The 25,619-nt window shown below is 34.2% G+C and overlaps 1 protein-coding gene across 1 annotated transcript; it reads left to right on the top strand.

Moving 5' to 3' along the window:
* Positions 1–16,535: 16,535 nt before the first annotated feature.
* On the top strand, positions 16,536–24,871 carry LOC117914674 (3-ketoacyl-CoA thiolase 2, peroxisomal). Its single transcript, XM_034830104.1, has 14 exons — positions 16,536–16,723; positions 19,002–19,078; positions 19,197–19,281; positions 19,406–19,532; positions 19,614–19,712; positions 19,797–19,864; positions 19,971–20,078; positions 20,159–20,236; positions 20,375–20,507; positions 20,592–20,688; positions 22,054–22,177; positions 22,273–22,381; positions 24,383–24,466; positions 24,567–24,871. Exons 1-14 carry the CDS (start codon positions 16,637–16,639, stop codon positions 24,674–24,676), a joined length of 1,386 nt encoding a protein of 461 aa, XP_034685995.1. The 5' UTR covers positions 16,536–16,636; the 3' UTR covers positions 24,677–24,871.
* Positions 24,872–25,619: the final 748 nt, after the last annotated feature.

The following is a 25,619-nucleotide window of genomic DNA, read 5'->3' on the forward strand; positions in this document are numbered from 1 at the left end:
TTTTAAAATACTTTTGATTTTTTGAAGATTTGAATCCTAGCCCTTGTTTGTCAAAGACACATTTTTGGCTAGCTAAGATCATTTCAAAAGATTTTTGTCCACAAGAGAAAATTGAAAGAGAGGAGGTTAACCATTCATTTTTCTTTTTCAAAATCTCATTTTCACTCCTCAAAATCTCATTTTCTTTTTCAAGATGAGTTTTAGATATTTCAACAATTGAAAATTTTTCTTTCACTTCTTCAAGTTCTTGAATTTTCTTTTTAAGAGAATCATTTTTCAAACTAAGTTTTTCAAAATCCTCATATAATTCTTCAAAAACATCATGCATATCTTCATCACTAAAGTTAGAGTTTACCTCATCAAGATCATCTATTACCATGAAGCACGTGTTTGCCACTTCCTTCTCATTTTCTTCTTCGGAGGATTCTTCACTTTCACTCCAAGTGGCCATCATTGTCTTCTTTATTCTTCTCTTGGCTTCACTCTTGTAGAGAGGACAATCATATTTAATGTGTCCCGGTTTTTTGCACTTGAAGTATGTCAAATCTCTTTTCTCATCCCATTTCTCCTTGTTACCATGGGATGAAGATTCCTTTTTAGAAGGATCCCTTCTAGAGGTGAATTTCCTTCCTCTAAACCTTTCACCTCTTATGTATTTGTTGAGTTTTCTTGTGATGAGGGCTAAATCATCATCTTCATCACTTGGCTTTTCTTCTTCAACATCTTCTTCTTCCTTGGTTGTAACTTTGAGGGCTATGCTCTTTTTCTTTTTGTCTTCACCCTCTTGTAGCTTCTTTGTCAAATTGATCTCATATGTCGTTAATGACCCTATGAGCTCTTCCATAGGTAGCTTAGTCAAGTCTTTTGCTTCTTGAATTGCGGTGACCTTGGTATGCCACTTTGATAGGAGATACCTTAATATCTTCATCACCTTCTTGGATTCCTTATAAGTTTTTCCCAAAGCTTCAAGACCATTGACAATGTCGGTGAACCTAGTAATCATCTCAACAATAGTCTCAGTTTCTTTCATTGAAAACAATTCATAGTTATGAATAAGTAAATTGATTTTTGACTCTTTCACTTGATTAGTTCCTTCATGAGTTATTTCAAGCAACCTCCAAATTTCTTTAGCTGATTTGCATTGACATATTCTATTATATTCATTTCTATCCATAGCACATTGCAAAGTAAAAACGACATTAGCATTTAATTGAAAGTTTCTTCTATCAAGCTCATTCCATTCTTGCTTGGGCTTTGGAACCAAAACTCCATCAACTAGTTTAGTGGGAAAAGTTGGGCCATCTTCAATGACATCCCATACATCTAAATCAGTAGATTGCAAATACTAAGTCATTCTAGTTTTCCAATAGGTATAGTCGGTTCCCGTAAAGAATGGAACTCTATGTTTTGAAAAATTTTCAGCTTGGGATGAGCTTGATGGAATAGTCATTTCCTCTTAGACGATTAAGTCTTTAAAAGAACAAGAGGTCTAGCTCTGATACCAATTGAGAAAATAAATGCTATGCTTAGTTAAGAAAAACACCCAAATTTGGGTTGGGGGGGGGGGGGGGGGGGATGAATTGGGTTTTTAAAATCTTTTCAATTACAACAAATTCAAACACAATATAAGCAAAGTAAAGAGATATAGTTTAGAGAATTCAAACTCGGGTTTATAGTGGTTCGAAACTTCCCTGCCTACGTCCACTCTCCTCAAGCTCCTAACCGAGTGAGGGTTCCACTAACTTGAAGCTTCAACCAAGCTTCCAATCTTCTTAGACTTGGATTCCGGCTCCAATGGGCTCTTACACAACCTCTTCAAGATTCAACCCTCTTGAAGGCTTTAACACTCAAATTTTTACAAGATATAATCACTCAACCTAGCTTAAGGATGACTCAAATACAAGACAAAGCTAGGATGACACACAAGAGTACACTAAAGGATATGCAAGTGGTGATTTAATGCACTATGAAAGAAATGAGAGCTTTTTGATCAAGAACAAGTAGATAGGCTATTGAATGCAAGTGTTCTCTTATTAATAAATGAAATGGAGCTATCAATTTATAGGTTTCCAAGCTCGGGAGACAAAAACAACAAAAGGTAACCTCGTCCGGTCGAGCTAGGGGTCGACCGGTTCACTAGCCGTTGGAGCATTTAATGCATGACAGGTTACCGTTGCCTCAACCGGACCTCGACCGGACTTAGATCGGTAAGAGAAACACCTCGACCTGGAAGAGAAGGTTACTAGGAGAGAGAGAAGGTTTTTGACCTCCCTCGATCGGTCATTGACCGAACGACCACAACCGATCGACCGGTTCCTCAATCAGTTGAGCTAGTTGGCCATAGCCTCGATTGGTTAAGCCTTTTTAACCCCAAAAACCTATTTTTTGATTCCTTTCTTTTCTAACACTTAGACAGGGTCTTTAGGTAAATTATTAAGCCAATTATAAAATATTTTGCCTAAGGTACATTAGTTAGAAACTCAGGTTTTATTGAAATTGAAGTTTTAAAAAATAAACCGAGTTTTCTAAGATGAATGAAACGTATGAAAATCCCAAGTGCACCCATGCATTCATCTTACATTAGTTTCCTATGATCACAAGTCTTCCAAGCGTTTCAATCTTGTATCCATTTAGTCCTTTGATGAATTTTTGAGTTTACACCTAAGATTCTTAAATATTTAAACCAATTAGTCACTTAACCATGGTTTGTTATCATCAAAACCCAATAAGGAGAACCCTTGGGCTAACAAGACTTATTTATGTACAAAAGATTCATTGTCTTAAGGAACCCCCTCCACGAAATCATTTTCTCCTCTCAAGTTTAAATTTAGCTCTATTACATCAAAGGAATGCTCATACATCTCACTAATCCACCCAAATTTACTAATCAGACTTTCTTAAACAGAGTACCTTGAAGTTGATTGCAATCCCTCAAAGAAATACTGATGACTCCAGAATGTGATTTCAGTGTAGTGACTTCCATTCCCTCTCATCCTCACACAACCCAACATGTGATTCACAAATTAAAAGAAAAAAAACGTGTATGGAAGAAGAAAAAGCAAAGGTTAAAACAAGGTAAATCCCAAGAAACAAACAGGAAATACCAAATAGAAAACATATTGAGCCTTATTTCATATGTGAATCCATGGGCTATGAATAGGGGAATGACAGAGAACATTACCATGATTTATATGAACCCATACTCATGATATCCTTAAGTGAAATCAAAGAAAATGAGAGAATAGCATAGTAGTCGCATCTAAGTAGTGAATGAAAGCTGGGATAGCTCCCCTCTAGCAACCTCCATTTTCTTAACTGGTCCTCTCAAGCCTTTCTTGTTTCTCAAGCAACCAACCGCTTTTACAAAATCCTCCCCAAAGAGCCTCTCCCATCATAGCTCTCACCCCTTTGTTTTTAATCTCATCTCTCCTCCTCCCCCCCCCCCCCCCCCCCCCCCCCCCAATTTATTTTTCTTTCTTTTTTTCTCCTCATTCTCTCACCCATTCTACTGCTCCTACCATCATCCTCTAAAGCTCACTATGCCAATCATCATCCTTTATTCAGAGAAGTCCTTCTCTCAACCACCACCATGGCAAGATGACAATCCTTTGGCACACGTCCCAACATGCTCAGTTCCTCCTAAAACCGGCCCCCTCTCCAAAAACCAGCTACCAACTCTTCCCGGGGTGGTAAAAATAAGCTCCAAAAAGACTTAGACTAAAATTAGGGTCTACAAATATGCCCCTCTTCAGTAGAGATCACGAGTGAAATGAATGGATCACGAATACGTGAGAGACGAATGGAATGAATTGAATTGTATCGAAGAATAGAAAAGATCCCGAATTTTGTTCTAAACACATAACACAATAAACTCAAGATCAAGGGCACATACTAGGAAGGTGAGACTCTAGCCAAAGATGTGGATGATGCGAAAAGTGTATATGTAATGAATAACATTGGACTGTGATACCATGAGTAGTACAAAGATGACTACGATAAGGAGTGATCGACACACGGAAAAAGAACTCAAATGAAGGATAAGGTATGACTCAAGATTAAATAGACTCAACTAGATAGGTGCGACTCGAAGCCGAACAAGACTCAACTCAACTGACAAGATGAATGATCGATCGATATAGGTGCGGTCCTAAACTCTAACTGAATTGACAAGAAGATGGTCGATCGATATAGGTGCGGTCCTAAAAACTCAAAATGAACTGACATGACAATGACCGATCAATATATGTGCGGTCCCCAAAACTAAACTGACATGGAAATGACTGATCAATATAGGTGTGGTCCTAAAAACTCAAACTGAACTCTAACTGACATGGAAGATGACCGATCAATATAGGTCTGACCCTAAAAACTCAAACTCAAATTGACAATACGATGACTGATCGATATAGGTGCGGTCCCAACTCGAACTGAACATAAACTAATAGGAAAATGATCGATTGATATAGGTGCGGCCCTGAAAACTCAAATTGAACTCAAACTGATAAGACAAATGATCGATTGATATGGGTGCGGTCCCAAAAACTCAAACTGATAGGAAGATGACCGATTAACACAGGTGCGGTCCTAACTCGAACTGAACACAAATTGATAGGAAGATGGTTGATTGATATCGGTGCGACCCTGAAAACTTAAACTGACAAGACAAGCTGAATGACCGATCGATATAGGTACGGTCCCAAAAATTGAAATTTAACACAAGATGATAGAAAGATGGCCAATCGATATGGGTGCGGCCTCAAGAACTCAAACTGAACTCGAATTGACATGACAATGACCGATCGATATAGGTGTGGCCCTAAAAAACTCAAACTAAACTGATAAGAAGAATGATCAAACGATATAGGTGCGGTCCCGAAAATTGAACTGACATGGAAATGACCGATCGATATAGGTGCAGTCCCAAAAATTGAATTGACAAGATGAATGACCAATCAATATAGGTGCGGTCCCAAAAACTGAACTGACATGGAAATAATTGATCGATATAGGTGTGGTCCAAAAAACTGAACTGATAAGATGAATGACCGATCAATATAGGTGTGGTCCTAAAAACTGAACTGACAAGATGAATGACCAATCGATACAAGTGCGATCCCTACTCAAATTGAACACAAACTGACAGTAAGATGGCCGATTGATATAAGTACGACCCTGAAAACTCAAACTGACAAGACAAGTGAATGACCAATCGATATAGGTGCAGTCCCAAAAATTGAAATCTAACACAAGATGATAAAAAGATGGTCGATCGATATGGGTGCGGCCCCAAAAAACTCAAACTCAAGCTGACAAGACAATGACTGGTTGATATAGGTGTGGTCCCGAAAAACTTAAACTAAACTGATAAGTTGAATGACCGATCGATATAGGTGCGGTCCCAACTCGAACTGAACACAAACTGACATGAAAAAGACATCGATATAGGTGTGGTCCTAAAAACCAAAATGACAAGATGAATGATCGATCGATATAGGTGTGGTCCCAAAAACTGAACTGAAAAAATGAATAATCAATCCATATAGGTGCGGTCCCGAAAAACCTCAAACTGAACTCAAACTAACATGGACAATGACTGATCGATACAGGTGTGGTCCCTAAAAATCAAATTGAACTGACAAGTTGAATGACTGATCGATATAGGTGCGGTCTCGAAAAATCTCAAACTGAACTCAAACTAACATGGACAATGATCGATCGATATAGGTGCGGTCCCAACTCAAACTGAACACAAGCTAATAAGAAGATGGTTGATAGATATAGGTGTGACCCCGAAAACTCAAATTGACAAGATGAATGACCGATCGATATAGGTGTAGTCCCTACTCAAAATAAACACAAACTGACAGGAAGATGGTCGATATATATAGGTGCGACCCCAAAAACTGAACTGACAAGATGAATAACCGATTAATATAGGTGTGGTCCCAACTCGAACTGAACCCAAACTGATAGGAAAATGGTTGATCGATATAAGTGCGACCCCAAAAACTGAACTGACAAAATGAATGACCGATCCATATAGATGTGTCCCGAAAAACCTCAAACTGAACTCAAACTAACATGGACAATGACTGATTGATATAGGTGCGGTCCCTAAAACTCAAATTGAACTAACAAGCTGAATGACCGATCGATATAGGTGTGGTCCCAAAAATTGAACCGACAAGATGAATGATTGATCGGTATAGGTGCGATCCCGAAAAATCTCAAACTGAACTCAAACTAACATGGACATATCTTATTATTTTTCCATCTCATTATCCTTGTATGGATAATTTTTTTGAAAGTCTTATGATGTAAACAAAATAATTGAAAAAATATGCGAAACAAAATATTTTTGTTAAAATTGATAAGTTGTGGGGTACGATCTTTATAATAATATTATTTATAAAAGAATATATTTTCTGATTCTTTCACCTTGGTCACAATTTAGAAGACCATGATGACATTTTCTTTGATTTCAAATATCAATCTATGACCATAAGTGACTTATTCCTGAATGAACTCATTGACTGTGAAGATGCAAGGATATTTTGTGAACCCGTGTGGATTTGTTTTTTCGATCCAAAGAAGTCCTTGCATTGAAGGAAATCACCTCTATTTATAGGTGAAATTAAGGAATTAAATTTTGGAATTCTTTAAAATTTAGTTGCTTGATTTTAGTAACTGGAATAAATTTTCCAACAAAAAATATTTATTTATTCTTTATTCCCTTTTGACTTCAGCCAGAATATTTGTTCTTTTAAGAATTTGTTAATATATATATGTATAATTCTCTTTTGACTGCAATTGAAAATTTTAATTTTATTTGAAAGACTAAATTTTGTAATCTTTCAAATTTTATTATGTGTCACCCTTTTAATTCATGTCACGTGTCAAATGTGTTTGTCATGTGTTAAATGTATATGATACCTATCACTTTTCAATCCCAAATTTTATCAATTTGGGAGTCACATTTTTTTAAAAACCAATTTAGTGATAATTTATTTCACTAAAAAATTTGATGTCAACAAATGCCTCCACTTTAAAATGTATCACGTACATGCCTTGCAATGTATATGAGTGGGTCTTGAAGATCCCTTTAAAAAAATTTATTTTCAAAGAAATATTTTTAATAAAAAGTTTCTTATTTTAAAATATATCTTTCCTATTTTAAAATATTTTTTTCTTATTTTAAAAAAAAATATCATTTTATTTCTTTTCTTTCTTTCCACTTGACATCAAAAGAAGGTTTTGTATTAATACAAAGGTTTTTAATTTGAATATCCACTTTCTTTTTCCATGTTATATATATATATATATGTAAAGAAGACAAAAATTTGAAAATATGAGAAACCCAACTTCAACTCTCTTGAATGCCTCTTTCAATTTTGAACAATCTTCTACCTTGGGTCAATTTCTGAACTTGTAAGTCGTATATGTACACACACACACACACACACACACACATATATATATATATATATATATATATATATATATATATATATATATATATATATATATATATATATATATATATATATATATATTATTGAAAATCATGTCACACCGAATCGAATCGAGAAGACAATGGCGTACTGTGGGTTGTGCATAATGGTGTTCCATGCCACAAAAATTCTCCATTGAAGATTTCAATCTCTGGAAAGTTGATGGAGATTGTTGGGAAACTTGTGTTTTGGGTCAGCCATTTGGGAATAATTGGGTTTTCTAAACCTAAGAATTGGGTTTTTTGAACCTACGAATTGAAAATATGATATGCAACTATTAATGTGAAAAATAATATGATTTTTGTGCATTTTAGGCTGACTCATTTTTTTTTTTTTTTGGCCAAATTGCCCTCAACTAATCTCTATGTCAGCATCCACGTTAACACAAGTTTCCTTTTCAATTTCGATTGCAGGCTTCTTCTACCTTCAACTTTCCTCCACTCTTTTTTTTCAGCATCTTTCATTGACATCTAGTTGTTAACCAAACATTTATAAACTTTATGCAAAAATAATTATTTTAAAAAATAATTTTGGATACATAAAACAAAATAAATATCTACTAAAATAATGATCATATTCTTACCTTGATCCATGATACCAATAACACTTTTGAAGTGAGATTGAATCACCTTGTGAATTGGATTGTCAAGGTCTTCAACTCACTACTCTCATATAGTGGATGGGTCACTTGTGTTGTGTATGTTGTTAAAAATAAAACAAACAAAAGGACATGAGAATGAGAGTGTGGCTTGAGACCTCAACTTATAAAAAAATTATACATCTCTTAGTCTTCCCATCAAAGACTATATGGGAGTTATACTCATTATTTACACCCATTATGTACAAATTAATGGGTAATGATGGGTTATTAACTTGAATGCATCTCTATAATTGCATAGGTTATACTTTTCCATTTTCCTCCATTACTCATAAACATAATGTACCAAATAAATTTCATAATGATGGGGTTACAAAAGTTGTAATACCACATTCATATAAATTAAAATTTCTAACTCCCTATTTTTAATTTAAGTCTTCCATACATAAGACTCTTGGATGCCCAATCAATTGATTCACCTACCTATCAATTGATACCCTTAAATAATATTTACACAAATGCAATTATATATGGCCATACATTATAGGAAAAAAAGCTAATAATCTCCCACTTGGCCTACATAATTATATTTGTAATAGATTAAAACATAATAATATGGTCATAACAATTTCTCAAAAATAGGCATCCTTCACGTTAAGATTATGTTTCATGGAACCACTAACACCAAATCATTGAAATGATTGGATCACACAACGATCCAATATTCTTCAAGGATTATAGTACTAGCACCTCCATTAACATGAATCAATGACTTTGATGACATTAGCAACATTAAGGTAAGAATACTAATTCATTCACATAAGGGTCCCATCAACTTTTAAACATCTAGATTGTGCACAAAATGGATGTATAAAAATAACATAATAATCATCAATATATCATAATCAAGAACTTTGTTCTCATTATAATGCGATCACATACATTACACTCTTAATCAGTCTAAAATTGACAAACTTGCCACCAAGCCCATGCGCGCAACAGAATCTATAAAAAGCTTAGGTGGAAGACCTTTTGTCAATGGATCTACCAACTTGAGTGTATTTTTAATATGTTTAATAGAGACAACTCCATTTTGAACTTTCTCTCTTACAACCAGATACTTAATATCAATATGCTTTGATCCTCCTATAGTCTTATTATTTTTAGAGAATCGCACAGCAGCACTATTATCACAATATATTCTCAATGGTCTCATTATCGAATCAATAACACGAAACCCTAAGACAAAGTTTCTCAACCATATTGCATGACATGTGGCTTCATAACATGCTACATATTCTGCCTCCGTTGTAGAAGAAGCTATCAATGATTGCTTATGACTCTTCCATGAAATAAGTCCATTTGATAACATAAAAATATAGCCAGATGTAGACTTTCTGGTATCCTTATAGCCGACATAATTAGAATCAGAATAACCAATAATCTCTAGATTATTTGTTCTTCTATATATAATCATGTAGTCCTTAGTCCCTTGCAAATAACACAATACTTTCTTAACTGCTTTCCAATGATTAATAACTAGATTACTTTGATATTGACTAAGCATGCCTACCACATAAGCTATGTCTGGTCGAGTGCAAACTTGAGCATTCATGATACTCCCTATTACAGAAGCATAAGGAATTTTTTTCCATTTGTTTCTTGTCAATATCATTTTTGGGACATTTAAGTTCACAAAATAAGTCATCTTTCACAATGGGAGCAACACTACTAGAACAATTTTGCATGTTGAATCTTTTAAGAACTATTTCAATATAGTTCTTTTGGGATAATCTTAATAATTCACGTGACCTATCTCGATGAATTTTAATTCCTACCACATAGGATGCTTCACCAAGATCTTTCACATCAAAATTCTTGGATAAAAATTGTTTGGTCTCAAAAATCATTCCCATATTGTTGCTAACAAGCAACATATCATCATCATACAATACAATAATACAAATTTTGCTCCCACTGATCTTAAGGTATATACATTGATCCACTAGATTCTCTTTGAAACCAAAAGTGATGAGAATTTCATGGAACTTAAGATACCATTGTTTAGAAGCTTGCTTTAGACCATATATGGACTTTTTAAGTTTACATACCATATGTGCCTTGCCTTTATCCTGAAAACCCTTAGGTTGATCCATATAAACCTCTTCATGCAAGTCACCATTCAAAAAGGCAATTTTAACATCCATTTGATGTAACTCTAAGTCAAAATGAGCTACTAAAGCCATCACTATTCTTAAGGAATCTTTATTGGAAATAGGAGAAAATGTTTCCTTATAGTCGATTCCTTTTTTCTTAGTGTATCCTTTTGCAACTAAGTTGACCTTGTATCTTTTGACATTGCCCTTAGAATCATGCTTGGTTTTAAAAATCCATTTGCAACCAATAGTTTTAATTCCTTTGGGCAATTCTACAAGATCCCAAACTTCATTATCTTTCATTGATTTCAACTCTTCTTCCATAACATAAAGCCATAGAGTTGAATTTTCACTATTGATGGCTTAATCATAAGAAGTAGGATCACTTTCCAAGCTAACATCATAATCACACTCATTAAGATAAACTTCATAGTCATCTGATATAGCAGGTCTTTTCTCTCTTTGTGATCTACGTAAAGATACTTTTGTAATTGGGAGATTCTCATTTTCATTACGAGAAACCTCTTGAGTCACACCATATTCCATCATTGGTGTTGATACTTCATTAGAGGTTAACTTTTTAAGCTGAGTTCTCCCACTAAAATATTCCTTTTCTAAAAACACAACATGTCTAGTTTCAACAATTTTAGGGCCTTGACCATGACAGTAAAATCTAAAACATTTTGATCTTTTAGGATAGCCAATGAAATTACAACTTATGGTTTTAGAATCCAATTTCTTTAGTTGTGGGTTAAAAATTTTAGATTCAACTGGACATCCCCATACATGTAAATAATTCAAAATCGGTTTCCTACCCACCCATAACTCATAAGGAGTTTTGGGTACAACCTTACTAGGAACACGATTGAGAGTGTGAACAACAGTTTTCAATGCTTCACCCCACAAAAATTCAGGCAAGTTTGAGTTACTCATCATACTTCTCAGCATGTTAATTAAAGTATAATTTCATCGCTCTGCTACACCATTTTGTTCTGGTGTTCTAGGCATTGTGTAGTTTACAATGATACCATGCTCTCTTAAAAATAAGGCAAAAGCTCTAAGATGTTGACTTGATTCGGTGAACCTACCATAATATTCACCACATTTATTAGATCTTACACTTGTAATTCGCCAATTGAGTTGATTTTCAACCTCAGCTTTATAAATCTTAAAAACATCTAATGCTTCAGATTTTTCACGAATAAGATACACATAAGAATACCTTGAAAAGTCATCAATAAAACTAATAAAGTACTTATGTCCATTGATAGTTGGAATTGAATAAGGTCCCCGAATGTCAGAATGAATACATTCTAACAATTCGGTAGCCCTTGAGGCACCCTTTTTCTTAACCTTAGTGTATTTTCCATTTATGCATTCAACACAACTAGGTAAATCAGAAAAATCAAGTGAAGTCAAAATTTCACCTTTAATAAGATGTTCCATCATTTCTCTTGAAATGTGACCTAATCGCTTATGCCACAATATGGATGAATTTTCATTCACTCGATTTCGCTTTTTAGAGAATTCATACACATGATAAGATAAAAGAGACTGTGAATATTTGCAATCTAAATTCAATTAATAAAGATTACCATGTAAAGTGCCAGAGCCTACCAAATAAGAATTATAGAATAAGGAAACTCCATTATTTCCAAACTTAATTCATAACCATAAGAATCAAGTCTTGGAACTGAAATTAGGTTTCTAGTAAAAACAAGAACATAAACTGTATCTACTAAATCCATAATGAAACCAGTATCCAAAATTAAACGAAGAGTGTCAATAGCCTCAATTTCTACTTATGTTCCATTTCCCAAAGTAATGGTTCACTCTCCTTTACTTGGTCTCTTGCTTGTAAGGTATCCTTGCAATGAATTCGTTATGTGAATGCTTGCACCAGTGTCAATCCACCAAGAGTTTGATGGTATATCAACTAAATAAGATTCATAAGACACTAAGCAGTGAGTTTTACCTTTCTTTTCCAACCAAGCCTTAAATCCAGAACAATATCTTCTTTTGTGACCTTTCTTGAGGCAAAAATGACATCGTATCTTATTTTCGTCCTTTTGCCCATTGTGAGATACATCATTACCTTGCTTCTTTTTTTATTACCTTTACCTTTCTTGAAGGATTTTTTATTTAGACCAATAGTGAGGTGAGCCATATCGGGTTTTTCCACTTTAAGCATCTCTTCTTCTTGAACACACATGACAATTAGTTCACTCATTTTCCACTTATCCTTCTGAGTATTATAATTAATTTTGAAAGGACCAAATTGTGAAGGAAGGGGAGTCATTATGAAGTGAACAAGAAAACCTTCAGAAATTGCCATGTCCATTCCTTTCAATTGAGAAGCCATATCACTCATCTTCATGATGTGCTCACGTACACCACTATAACCATCATATTTCATTGTTATCATTTTGATCATAAGAGTACTTTCCAAGAACTTGGAAGTTCCTAAAAATTGTTCTTCAACTGATTTAATATAGCTCATTGTATTATCTAAATCTGGGATTGCTCCACGAATTGCAGGAGTGATAGAACCTTTCATAATCATTAGACTCATGCGATTAGAGCGCTCCCACTTTTCATATAAAGCCTTTTGTTCATTAGTTCTTTTAGAAGTAGGCTTTGTGGGTGTAGGCTCTCTTAAGGCATAGTCCAAATCCATGCAACCAAGAACAATTCCAATTTGTTCCTTCCATTTTTTAAAATTTGCCCCACTTAATTGTTCAATACCAGACAAATAGCTTGTAATAGCAGTAGGATTCATTGTTGCAAAATAAAATTTAATTCAAAAAGAAAATTATTTTATGTCATGACAATATTTAACACCACACTTTACAATAATCTAACTACAACAAAAATTAAGTTAGATATCACATTAATCAGAAACATAAGAGATTATATCATAGTTCTTTTGTTGGACCGAACTACAATCACATAATTCAAAAGTACATTATTATAATCCCTCCGTTGAGCTGAATTATAATAATTCATAAATCATATAGATATGACATAATCATTAAAATAAAAGTATTGAAACGTAAAGAAGCTTAATACCGTTGGGTAAAAACTTCATCAACCTTTTATTATTAAACTCTAGTCATATAATCAAACATGGTGATGATCTTCCGTTGGGATGATCAACACTTGTTTCATAAGTTGAACAACACACATACACACACACACACACACACATACACACACACACACACACATATATATATGATCATCCTCAAACAAACAAGTAAATAAACATATATACTAGAAAAGTTATTTCTTGAGATTTCCATAATCACACATTTAAATTACTAATCATATTTTTGCAACTTTCATAAAATCATGCAGTAGATATGATTAAAATCATGAAACATTGAAAATGTGTGTTACTATATCATTCATATGCATCATATCATATATATTTTAGTTGTCCATAAGATCAAACAATAATAAAAATGAAAAAATATGTTTTATGATCCAAAATTGGTTGGCTCTGATACCAATTGTTAACCAAACATTTATAAACTTTATGCGGAAATAATTATTTAAAAAAACAATTTTGGATACATAAAACAAAATAAATATAACTACTAAAATAATAATCATATTCTTACCTTGATCCATGATACCAATAACACTTATGAAGTGAGATTGAGTCAACTTGTGAATTGGATTGTCAAGGTCTTCAACTCACTACTCTTATATAGTGGATTGGTCACTTGTGTGATGTATGTTGTTAAAAATAAAACAAACAAAAGGACATGAGAATGAGAGTGTGGCTTGGGACCTCAACTTATAAAAAAATTGTACATCTCCTAGTCTTTCCATCAAAGACTATATGAGAGTTATACTCATTATTTACACCCATTATGTACAAATTAATGGGTAATGGTGGGTTATTAACTTGAATACATCTCTATAATTATATAGGTTATATTTTTCCATTTTCCTCCATTACTCGTAAACATAATGTACCAAATAAATTTCATAATGATAGGGTCACAAAAGTTGTAACACCACATTCATATAAATTAAATTTTCTAACTCCCCTTTTTTAATTTGATTCTTTCATACATAAGACTCTTGGATGCCCAATCAATTGATTCACCTAGCTATCAATTGATACCCTTAAATAATACTTACACAAATGTAATTATATATGACCACACATCATAGGAAAAAAGCTAACACTAGCTACTACTCGACATCATAACTCGGCCACCGTTGCACCTCTTTGACTAGTTGCTTCCACGAAACACATCGAAGCCCATAACATACTTTCTCTAATCTTTAAAGCCCTAATTGTGGGATCTCATTCCGGTATCTCTCATAACCCTAACAAAAAAAAGAAGCAACCTTTGTTTTTTCCGTTCTGGTTTCCATCGGCCCTGATGGTTCCTACCTCACCCTCTTAAAACCCATAGCCCAAGGTAAGCGTTCTCTGTTAATATTTTCTCCATCGATGGCTTCATCTCAAAAACTCTGCAGCATTAATAAAACAACCAGAATAAAACCCCCCTTCAATTTCCAACCTAGATTCCTCTATTTCATTGGTCAACACTCCCCAATTCTCCACACCTAATTCAAAAAATCCAAATCCATTTCTATGTTTTTCTCTACTACCCCAAATTCCAAATGGGTCAGAAGCAAATCGACTCCGAACCCAGCTATTATGCTTCTTTGATCCTTCTAACCCCATTTTTTCTTTAGATTTTAGAATCAAGGTTACAGTTTAATACAAAAGGAGCAGAGAATGGATGTCACATCTCTACTTCGTGCTCTTCAATCTTCTTCACTGTGATTTGTAGACATTAGTGGATTGTGAATATTTTTTTATTACCTGGAAGGAGCCTCAAAAGATTATTTGAATAAGGGTCACGAGCTTTGAGTTTTCTATAAGGAGAGAAAGATGAGGTAGATGAATGAGCAGATAGAAAAGATTTTGGGAGAGAAAGTGAATATAATTATTTATTTATTTATTTTATACATAGATGCTGACCTGGAGGCTTTAGTGGGAAAGATGAGGGTAAATTTGGCATTAAAAAACACATCAACACATATTGCATGGAATTCAAAATATTTTAGAGATTAATAGAGTTAACTTAAAATTGAGATAGGTGGATTTCCAATTGGATAATATTTGCATATCACAACCCTAAAACATAAGTTTCCTGGATGTTTATATATATAATTTCTGAAAAGTGGAAGGAGATTATTTATATACCTAGTTTGAAATTTCGCGATTTTTCGGCCAAATGTCGCTTTTCAGAGAAGCCAGACACGATATTTTGATTTTTTTCGGTAGTCAACCTCGGTCAACGCTGCCCGACCCTTCAAATTGTTTACGTTGCTGCTGCCCGTTTTCAAATTTCAAGTTTAGTTGCTCTGGCAGCTACTTGCGAACATATCAACCACTATTTTTTGGGGCTCGTTTTCTTGATTTTTCGTTTCCCCAAGCGGGCACGCATTCCCAACAGTCCGACTTTCGCCAAGCTGACGCCCTCTCAAGCGCGTCTAGCACCATCATCATCTTTCATCCTTGGCATTTCCTGATAGATTTTTCTCCTCCGGAAAAGATCAAAATTATTCCCTATATTCTTGCAAACCATTTTTAGCGTTACATCCAATCATTAATCTCTTACCATTTTTATATTATTACAACTCATAACTAAATATAAAATATAATTTTTGTAGTATGTGACCTATATTGACTAAAAGACAAAAGAAAAAAAGGGGTAAATATTAATAAATAGACAAATACCGAAAAATAAGCAAATATGAAAATAGACGCTCGTTCCACTCCACTCCGACATTTTTCATTTAAATTTATATTTTTATTATTTAGTAATATTTTTGAAATTTTAATAATTAAAGATTAGTATAAATACCCTTTCTCACATAAACGTATTTTTTTTTTTTATTAGAAATCATTGCAAGAAAATATTCACATAAAGAAAATATAATCATTTTCATCTACTTGATAAATGATACTTAAATATTAATATATTTTAATATTTAGTAAATAATGGGAAAATAATTTAGAGTTGTAGAAGGAGGTGGATCAATCAGACGCGCGGAGGTGAGGATGGAGAAGGGGGCGGCCACGTGTTAAGGATGAGGATGATGGTGTGTCACATCATCATCGTCGCCTTCTATAACAGGAAAATCATGCACAGTTCTGGAGGTTGAATCTTATCTCTCTTATTTGTCGTTATTTTTCCATTTATTAGACTATAATTTGTAATTGGCTTTTTTTTTTTCTTTTTAAATTCAGTTTTCCGTCTATATATACACATCACTGTGCGCCCCTCCCTTCTCTTCCCAGTTTTAGAGAGAGAGGAAATAGTGTTTTAGAGAGAGAAATGGAGAAAGCCATCAACAGACAGAGAGTTCTACTTCAGCATCTCTCCCCTTCCTCTTCTGCAGCCGAGGATGAATCTTCTCTATCCGTGAGTCCAATTCTAGGCGAATTTTCTGATTTTGTGATTCTTTATTTTTCCATTTGATCTTCTTGTAGAAATTCTGTGTGATCTAGGAGTTTTGTGGTGGTCTGACAGGTTGTGTTGTAGCTGGGATTTGGTGAATTTGGATGTCGGTTGACTTTTTTTTTTCCTTCGATTTTCAATGTGTTCGCATGCGATCATTCTGATTTGGGATCTCTTGCGTACCAGATTTTGCTAATTCCTTTCAGCTTTGATTTAGTTTACCTGTTTAATGTTCTTTCACTTGAGGGTTTTCTTCTGTATTGGGGCTGGATCTTCTACTTGTGAATCTGAAAGATAAAATATTTCTCTTTCTTATCAGTTTTAATTGTTTGAATTTCGTATAACGATTGAAATTTGGGCAGTTAAATATCGCCTAATTGAATAGTAATGAAGAATGATATATTGGGTGGGTATCATTTGAAAAACTGGATATATATAAGAGAGCCTGATCTACAAAATCTTCTGATATTTTAATTGTTTTCCTAGAATGAATTTGGGATTTTATAATAAGCTCCAAATTTGAATGCATGCGAAAGCAGTATGCAAAATACAAAATCAATGATGAACGTAAATGTATATTAGTGGCCCAAAACCATTTTTGTAGACTTGCTGATCCGTGGTTGTTTTAGTAACCTTTTTCATCGGTTACTTTCTTCTATATGCCCTTGGCATGATTATCCAATCCCTTCTTCTGGTGCAACTTTGGTTGGCTTGTCTTTGCCATCCAAAAAAAAAAAAAAATGATGTTCCTGAAAGCACCTGTGGTCTGTGGGGATGATTTGAGATGACACATTAACACAATTCTTGTATGATAAACATGGTTATCAGTTTACAGTTCATCCTTGCCTCACTGAATAAGAGACCTCTATTTCTACTAGCTTTGAACTTCTATGAGATCCATTTTGTGCTAGTGTTGATCAGCTGCTTATGCTAAACTTCTCATCTCTTAATGATCTGTATTTAGGCACTATATTATCTTGTTTGATGGTTGACTGCCTGTAAAGAATTGACATGATGCTAAACAATGATGCTTATATACTAACGTTGCATACTTATACAGCGCATTTTATCTGTGCATATGTTTCCAATATTGTTGTTCATTTATAGTCAAATCATGGTTTAATTGTTAAAAATTTGTGGGCCACTTCAAAATATATTTTGTTTTGACATTTTCTAAAGTTTTATTGAAAATTTCCATGTTATATTATTATGTCAATACTTCCAAATTGATTCTCATGATATACCATGATTTTAAACTTATGCTGTGATGGTTGGCAATGAATGCTCTTTTCCATGGTAGGCATAAATAGTGATATTTTCTTAGTTAACAGGAGGCTTTAGTTTCTTCTAGTTTCAAATTATGAAAATCAAAGATTCTAAACTTTAAGATCGTGTTTAGTTAGCTTGATACAAATAAGAAAAAAAAAAAAGATAACATATCATTTCCCATGTTTGGTTTATCATAGGATAAGGCAAATTAACTCATCACTTATCACAACTCATTAACAGTCAAATATAGGATAGGATAGGATAGGTGATGAGAATCATGAGATAATTTATTCAACCTCTTTTTTATATCTCCTCTATATGGGATATAATAATCTTTAATTGAGATATGAGATCTACATGCCCATGGATTGTAAATTTCTTCATTTTCTTTATTTTTTTAAATTGCTTTATTTAGTCATGTTGCAAAACACAAAATTTTGCTTAAAAGAAATTAAATTTTTAGTTTAGAAAAAGAAAAAGAAAAAGAATGAAAAAAAAAAATGTAAAATACAACCTTAAATGATACTATATTATATACTTAACAACATTTAAATATTTTAATGATGATGATGATGATGGTGGTGGTGGTGGTGGTGGAACATTGGAATGAAATATATTTTTACTTCAAAAAAAAAAAAATACCACACATTGAAATGCAATATGTTTTTCATTCATTTCTTTATTCCGTTTACAAACTAAAAGTAATTGTAGGATATTATTTCCATGGGATATAATATTTTAGAATATTATTTCCATCATATATAATATTCAAGATTATCATATCTCATTGAAATTGATATTTCAAAATATGTATATCCCATCCTATCCTATCTATCCAACTAAATGTACCATAATTCTTTTATTTTCCTATCCTTTAAGAAATAAAAGGGAGCATTGTTGATTTTGTTTTGAATAATTCTTAAACAAAAATGTTCATCCTTTCTTATGAATTGAGTTTCATCTTTGCAATCAGGCATCGGTTTGTGTGGCTGGGGATAGTGCTGCATACCAGAGGACATCAGTTTTTGGAGATGATGTTGTGATAGTGGCGTGAGTTGCTCCTTTTGCAAAAGAACTATTTATGGTTCTGTAATCTGTTGAACTATTTAATGTTTTAGATCAATCGAGTTTTTTTGTCCTTAGTTATTTTATGCCTGTTGTTTTTCAGGGCGTATCGAACTGCCTTATGCAAGTCAAAACGAGGAGGCTTCAAGGATACTTATCCTGATGATCTGCTGGCACCTGTTTTGAGGGTTTGTTATATTCATTAATTGCTCTTTTTTATTCTTTTTTTTTTTTCCTGGTTAATTTTATTCCCTTGAGATGTAATTGTTAAGTTTTTAAGTATGTTATTCTTATTATTACTGCCCGATGCAGGCACTGATAGAGAAAACCAATCTGAACCCAAATGAAGTTGGGGACATTGTTGTTGGTACAGTATTGGCGCCAGGCTCCCAAAGAGCAAGTGAATGCAGGATGGCTGCATTCTATGCTGGTTTCCCTGGTATTTTTCCTTGAACTATCCTTTATATTTTTGGTTTTGTACACATTTCATTGTTCACAAATATTATATCTGTGATTTCAGAAACTGTGCCTGTCAGAACTGTGAACAGGCAATGTTCATCTGGTCTTCAGGCAGTTGCTGATGTAGCTGCTGCAATTAAAGCTGGGTTTTATGACATTGGTAAGAATGTACATATTTTACCAAGGAGTCCCATACTTCTATATGTGAACAAAATACATTAAAGTTTAATATCTTCCTTTTTAGGCATTGGGGCAGGGTTGGAATCCATGACAGCAAATCCAATGGCTTGGGAAGGGTCAATCAACCCTAAGGTATGCTTCCCCCTTATCTCTTGTTACTTTTTCTAAGTGTAGGATTCTTTTCAGGAACATTTCGTTGACCTAAGAGTGCCAACAACTCTTTCTTTAATTCTGCCAGGTAAAGGAATTTGTGCAAGCCCAAGATTGTCTTCTCCCCATGGGTATTACTTCAGAAAATGTCGCACATCGTTTTGGTGTAACAAGGCAGGAGCAGGACCAGGCTGCAGTGAGTTGAATGAATTATCAGTGGAGTTTTTGCCTTTTGGTTCAATGTTGTTATTCTTCTGATTACATTTATGTTGTCAGGTTGAGTCTCATAAGCGGGCTGCTGCTGCAACTGCTACTGGGAAATTTAAGGATGAAATAATCCCAGTATCCACCAAGGTACAATTATTTTAGTGCAGGACTGGCAGAATGACATCTTCTTTTCTTTCTTTTTTTTTTTTCTTTTTTTTAAAGTTTTATGTATATGATTGGTCTTGAATCTCTGATTGGGCACTGATAAACATTTCATTTAAAAAGATTGTTGACCCTAAAACTGGAGATGAGAAACCTGTCACAATCTCTGTGGATGATGGAATAAGACCTAACGCAGCAATGTCAGATCTTGCAAAGCTGAAGCCCGTATTTAAGAAAAATGGGACAACCACAGCAGGTATTAGACGACCATATTTAATTTCTTTCTTTCAAAATGATTGTTTGTTCCATTCCATTTTACTATTTGGTGCTTTTGGTGTAGGGAATTCTAGCCAAGTGAGTGATGGTGCTGGAGCTGTTCTCCTCATGAAGAGAAGTGTTGCAATGCGTAAAGGGTTACCTATTCTTGGTGTATTCAGGTATATAAATCCTTAGATGTATATGTACATATTTATGAATTTAGGTAAATGCCTCTGGTGTCTTTAGCTTATATGGATATGGTTTATACTCTTGGTATAAAAAGGGGGGCTTGACAATAAATATTACTCTAGAACATTACCAATTGAAAATAGAAAATTGTATGTATAGGTCTTTAGTTTATATAAATATGGTATCAAATCTTGGTACTGGAAGGGTTATCACATTAAATATTGTTATGAAGCATTGGTAACCTACAAATAAAAAATCCTTAGATCAATGAAATATGCTACAAAGATAAATGTGTTTGAGATGGTTTATTTCTAGGAACAGACATTATGTTATTAGTTTTACTCCAATAAAACAGTAACACTCTGCACAAGCATATCATCTGGAAAAAAATCCAATGTAAACATATATTTTCAAATACATTAATTCAGTTTGTGCAAGTTGGCAAAATACGACATTAAAAACATAGATTGTCTGGCATTGAGTCCTGGATGGCTCATCCCATGTTTAACTGAGGAAGTGCTAGCTAGAAACAGGATCATCAAATCCCAAAACATTCCCATCTCAGCACCCCTGAACCACCCTCCACTTCTCTCTTGGACAATCTGGTCTGGAAAGACTTTCTTTTTTGCTCTTTTCATCAGCATGGTCCCATAGGGTGGAAATTCAGAGCTTCACTTTTCTTTTTCCCTCATGGGTTTTGATGTCTTATCCCTCCTTTGTGTTTCCTCTCCTTGTCATGATACCCATGTACGATGCTCCTTTACACTTGTGAAGCCCACATCTTACATGGGACCGTCCTTATTATCTTGATAAATTTAATATTATTCAAACAAAGGAGAAAGTGAAGTTCTTGGGTGCCCAAAACTTAAACAATATACAAAAATGTCATACAAAATCCTAGATACCATCACATCTTAAGATGGTGTTCCTCTAAATTCTTTTCACCTTGAAGAGCATGGTTATGCTAGTTTTTTAAAAGAACCAATTTAATTTATGGCACTGTAAGTTCAGATCTTTCAAACTCCCATTTTGATGAGCCAAATTGTGCAAGGTGAAGCTAGCTTCCAAAGAAGTACCCTTCAACTAGCTTAATCTTCAAACCACCTACCCTGGAAAGATTGGTGAATTAGGAGAAAATTCAAGAGTGAGAAATAAACTTCGCATCCCTTGGGCTCCAATGTAACCAAATAAAAAAGAGTGTTTAAGTGGCTTTGCATTTCCTCTATACATGCGACAACAAAGAAATTTTTTATTGTGACCTCAAAATTATCATCTTCATGGGTGATTTCCTGTATCATAACTAGTGAGATTATTACTCAAATTTAAAAGAAAATTACATGGTGTTGCTCATGTAGGACCTTTGCCGCTGTTGGTGTGGATCCTGCCGTCATGGGTATTGGTCCAGCTGTTGCAATTCCAGCTGCAGTCAAATCTGCTGGCCTCGAACTTGATGATATTGATCTTTTTGAAATAAATGAGGTGACGATTAATGATAATTTCTGATTTTCTTTGAACCTTGTAAAGTTGTCTTGATTTATGAAATATAATATTTGATTTCATTGCTTCTTTTGCAGGCATTTGCATCCCAATTTGTATATTGCCGTAAAAAGCTGGATCTTGATCCAGAGAAGATCAATGTCAATGGAGGTGCAATGGCCATTGGGCATCCTTTGGGTGCAACAGGTATCTACAACACAGATTCCAACTTATACTTTGATAATGCTTATCTGCATTCTTGTCTATTTCAATCCTTTTTATTTGGAAATGATATTCACATATGCCTAACTATGAAAACACAGGCCTGGATTGGTGTTTTAGTAATGTGTTTAATATAAAGCATCTTAAAGTATTATATGATTTGTAAGGATGATCTGTTTCTGACTCAGCATGGATCAGGTTGGAATTATTTGATAATGCTTTACATTATTTGTAGGTTGTTGCTTGGGCTAAAATCCAACATAAATGATGAAAGTTTTGAAATTTTGAATTTTCATGTCATTGAACAATTAGGAGCTACAATCCAATAGAGTAAATGGTTTCTTCAGAAAATTCTGAGACATCCACCTTGAAATAGTTAATTTACTTTTCTTTATTCCTCTTATTTCATTTTTAAGGACCCTTTCTAAATGATTTTGTGTGGATGGTACTTGGAAACACAAAAATGCCAGTGGTTGCTTAAATGGATCCCACTTGCTTATTGTGTGGTATTGGCCTAAAACAAGCACAACTAGGGTTCTAGAAGAGTGAATGAGTTGGGTTTTGTGGTCTTGGGGTTTGGTTGATAGGACAACTGTGATAGGGTAGTAGCTTGTGAGAAAAAAATGGAGGGAAGTGAGTTCTGAATCATGGTGGCCTCATATTCTGGGTTAAGGCTTTGTCATCTTTTGGCATCTACTGTGGATATACCTACTACTCAGCAGAGATCTTGCACAGTATCTTCTATTTGATAATGCAGTTTTACTTGATAAAACTAGTGTTAAGGGGGGAAGGTGAGGGTGGGCTTTATTCAAAGTTGGGGCTGAGTGAATGCTTTAGATTCTTGAGATTTATATTCTTGATATTGGTGGAGACTGTTTAGTAATGACTTCCTCCTTTTGCTAGTAAGTTTCCCTGCATCCCTCCCCATTAGAGGAACCCCCGAATAAATTTGGATGGATTTATCTGGAACCTAGTTAAAGTTGAGAGTGGGTACACATGAAAATATTTCATTGACAATTTCCTTTTTGCGACTTTATGTATGCCTCTTCATTGTTGGGCCTATATGTAAATGCATGTTTTTGTGTTTGTTGAGCATATATATGGATGGAGATGTGTTTTTTTTTTTGACTTAAAGTTATTTGCTAGATTAAGTTATTTCACATGGTGACTGGCCTTTTATGCAGAGTTATAACAGGGGATCATACAAGAACAGGAAAAAAAAAATAGCAGCATCACATACCACATTGTTCTTAACATTTTTAAAAATATTGGTGCGTTAGCTTTATAATTGTCCATGCTGGTGGGGAATGCCAGATTGCATCTCATTTCAAGAAGTGTTGTGCATATTAAACATCAATAAGGGGAATGCCAGACTGCATGTCATTTCAAGAAGTGTTGTGCATATTAAACATCAATAAGGGGAATTTATAACACATAACAGAGCACAGGATCTGTTATGATTCTCTGACCATTTCATAGGAAACCACCTGTCATCAAAAAGCAACATACATCCTTTATTGGAATTTTGAGTAAATGGTGTCATTTGCAAAGACATGGCTATTCAACACCCAGATAGTTACTTTGCAATGTAGACCATTCATTGTATAAAAACCTGAAGTAACAACAGTCTGTTGCCGTGATTCAATAAGATGGGGTTTGTGTATATGGGAAACCTCCATTTTATTCTATGCATGCAAGCAAGATATGGTTGGTTCAGGAAGTGTTTGCACCCTCTTTCTTATTAAGGATGGAATGCCTTGCATCCTTCCTTTCAAAGAATCTTACTTCAGGTCCTGAGAATTTGAGATTTTACCTAATCTCTCTTCTGCTAACATGTATCTTTGCACTGAGCGGGAGAGGTTTTGTCCACTTCCCAATTTATATATAGGTTCAACATGGGTTGGCAAGACATGAATGTTACATGGAGCCTACTATCATTCATATGATTGTATGCTATCTCTTGAAATTCCTTGTGTGTGTCTACAGGTGCCCGCTGTGTTGGTACTCTATTGCATGAGATGAAGCGCCGTGGCAAAGACTGTCGCTTTGGAGTGGTGTCGATGTGCATAGGTACTCTCTCTCTCTCTCTCTCTCTCTCTCTCTCTCCCTGATGTATTGGGTACTCACGCTTGGCTGACAATCAACAATGTTGATAACATAAAAACTGCAGGTACGGGAATGGGAGCGGCAGCTGTTTTTGAAAGAGGTGACTGTGTTGATGAGCTTCGCAATGCTCGGACGGCTGAAAACAATAATCTCTTATCTAAAGATGCTCAATAGAACCCTCATATCATGTCTTGCAATGGCTGTCAATAATGTCACTGCTGGGATTGAGAATCCTAATAAAAGCATTGTAATAAAGATGGCATTACTTTTGATATAGATACTTGACCAGAGTCCTACCGTGTGGCTGTCTGTATCTTTACCTTCAATTATATTTTTTTTGTTTGAAGTAATCGGAGCAATCAAACCACCCACCCCCCTGTTGTATGGTTGTATGCTTTTAACTGATAGGAGATATATAGCATATCGGCAAGTATCATCATTTGCATTGATTCCCAATTGCACATACCTTCCAAACCAACAACCCCAATTTGTAAGTTTTGTTATGAAGACTGCATTTTCCTACTAAAAGTATGACCCGTGATGGTAATGCTTTTCAAACATTAATTTTAAATTTAATCTGTTAGAAGAAAATCTAGGTTTATGTTGGGCAGATGAATTTGTTACATCCACGTTAAATTTGTTATTGTCTTGCAAAATTTCTTGTGGATTTGTTTTCTTCTAAGTTAAATTAGTTTTCTGGTTTTCAAAAATGGGTATGAGCTTGAGAATGAAAGTCTAACTCTTCTTTTTTCTAATTTTAATTTGCTTTGATTTTTTTTTTTTTAAATAGGTCCTTTTAGTTTTTATTTTTGATTATTTACTTGTGATGCATTACAGATTGGACGTTAAAGTTTCTCATTTTGGTTAGAAAATTGTTGAGAATTGGATGCTCAATTTTCTAGTGTTGGTTGAACTGTCAGTCAATTTTGAAGTCAGAGCCCTAAAATAAATAAAATTACAATTATAAAAATTAATTTATGTTGATTATAATTAAATTGAAACAATTACTAATATGGATATCTAAATTTTATGGGCAAAATTAATCCCTTTATTCGAAAAACCAATGCACATCCTTCTTTTTTCCTTGCTCGTTTTCCCAAAATTTGCTTCCATGATC

This window comes from Vitis riparia, chromosome 5 (assembly GCF_004353265.1).
Source record: "Vitis riparia cultivar Riparia Gloire de Montpellier isolate 1030 chromosome 5, EGFV_Vit.rip_1.0, whole genome shotgun sequence".
In the NCBI taxonomy this organism is placed as follows: Eukaryota; Viridiplantae; Streptophyta; class Magnoliopsida; order Vitales; family Vitaceae; genus Vitis; species Vitis riparia.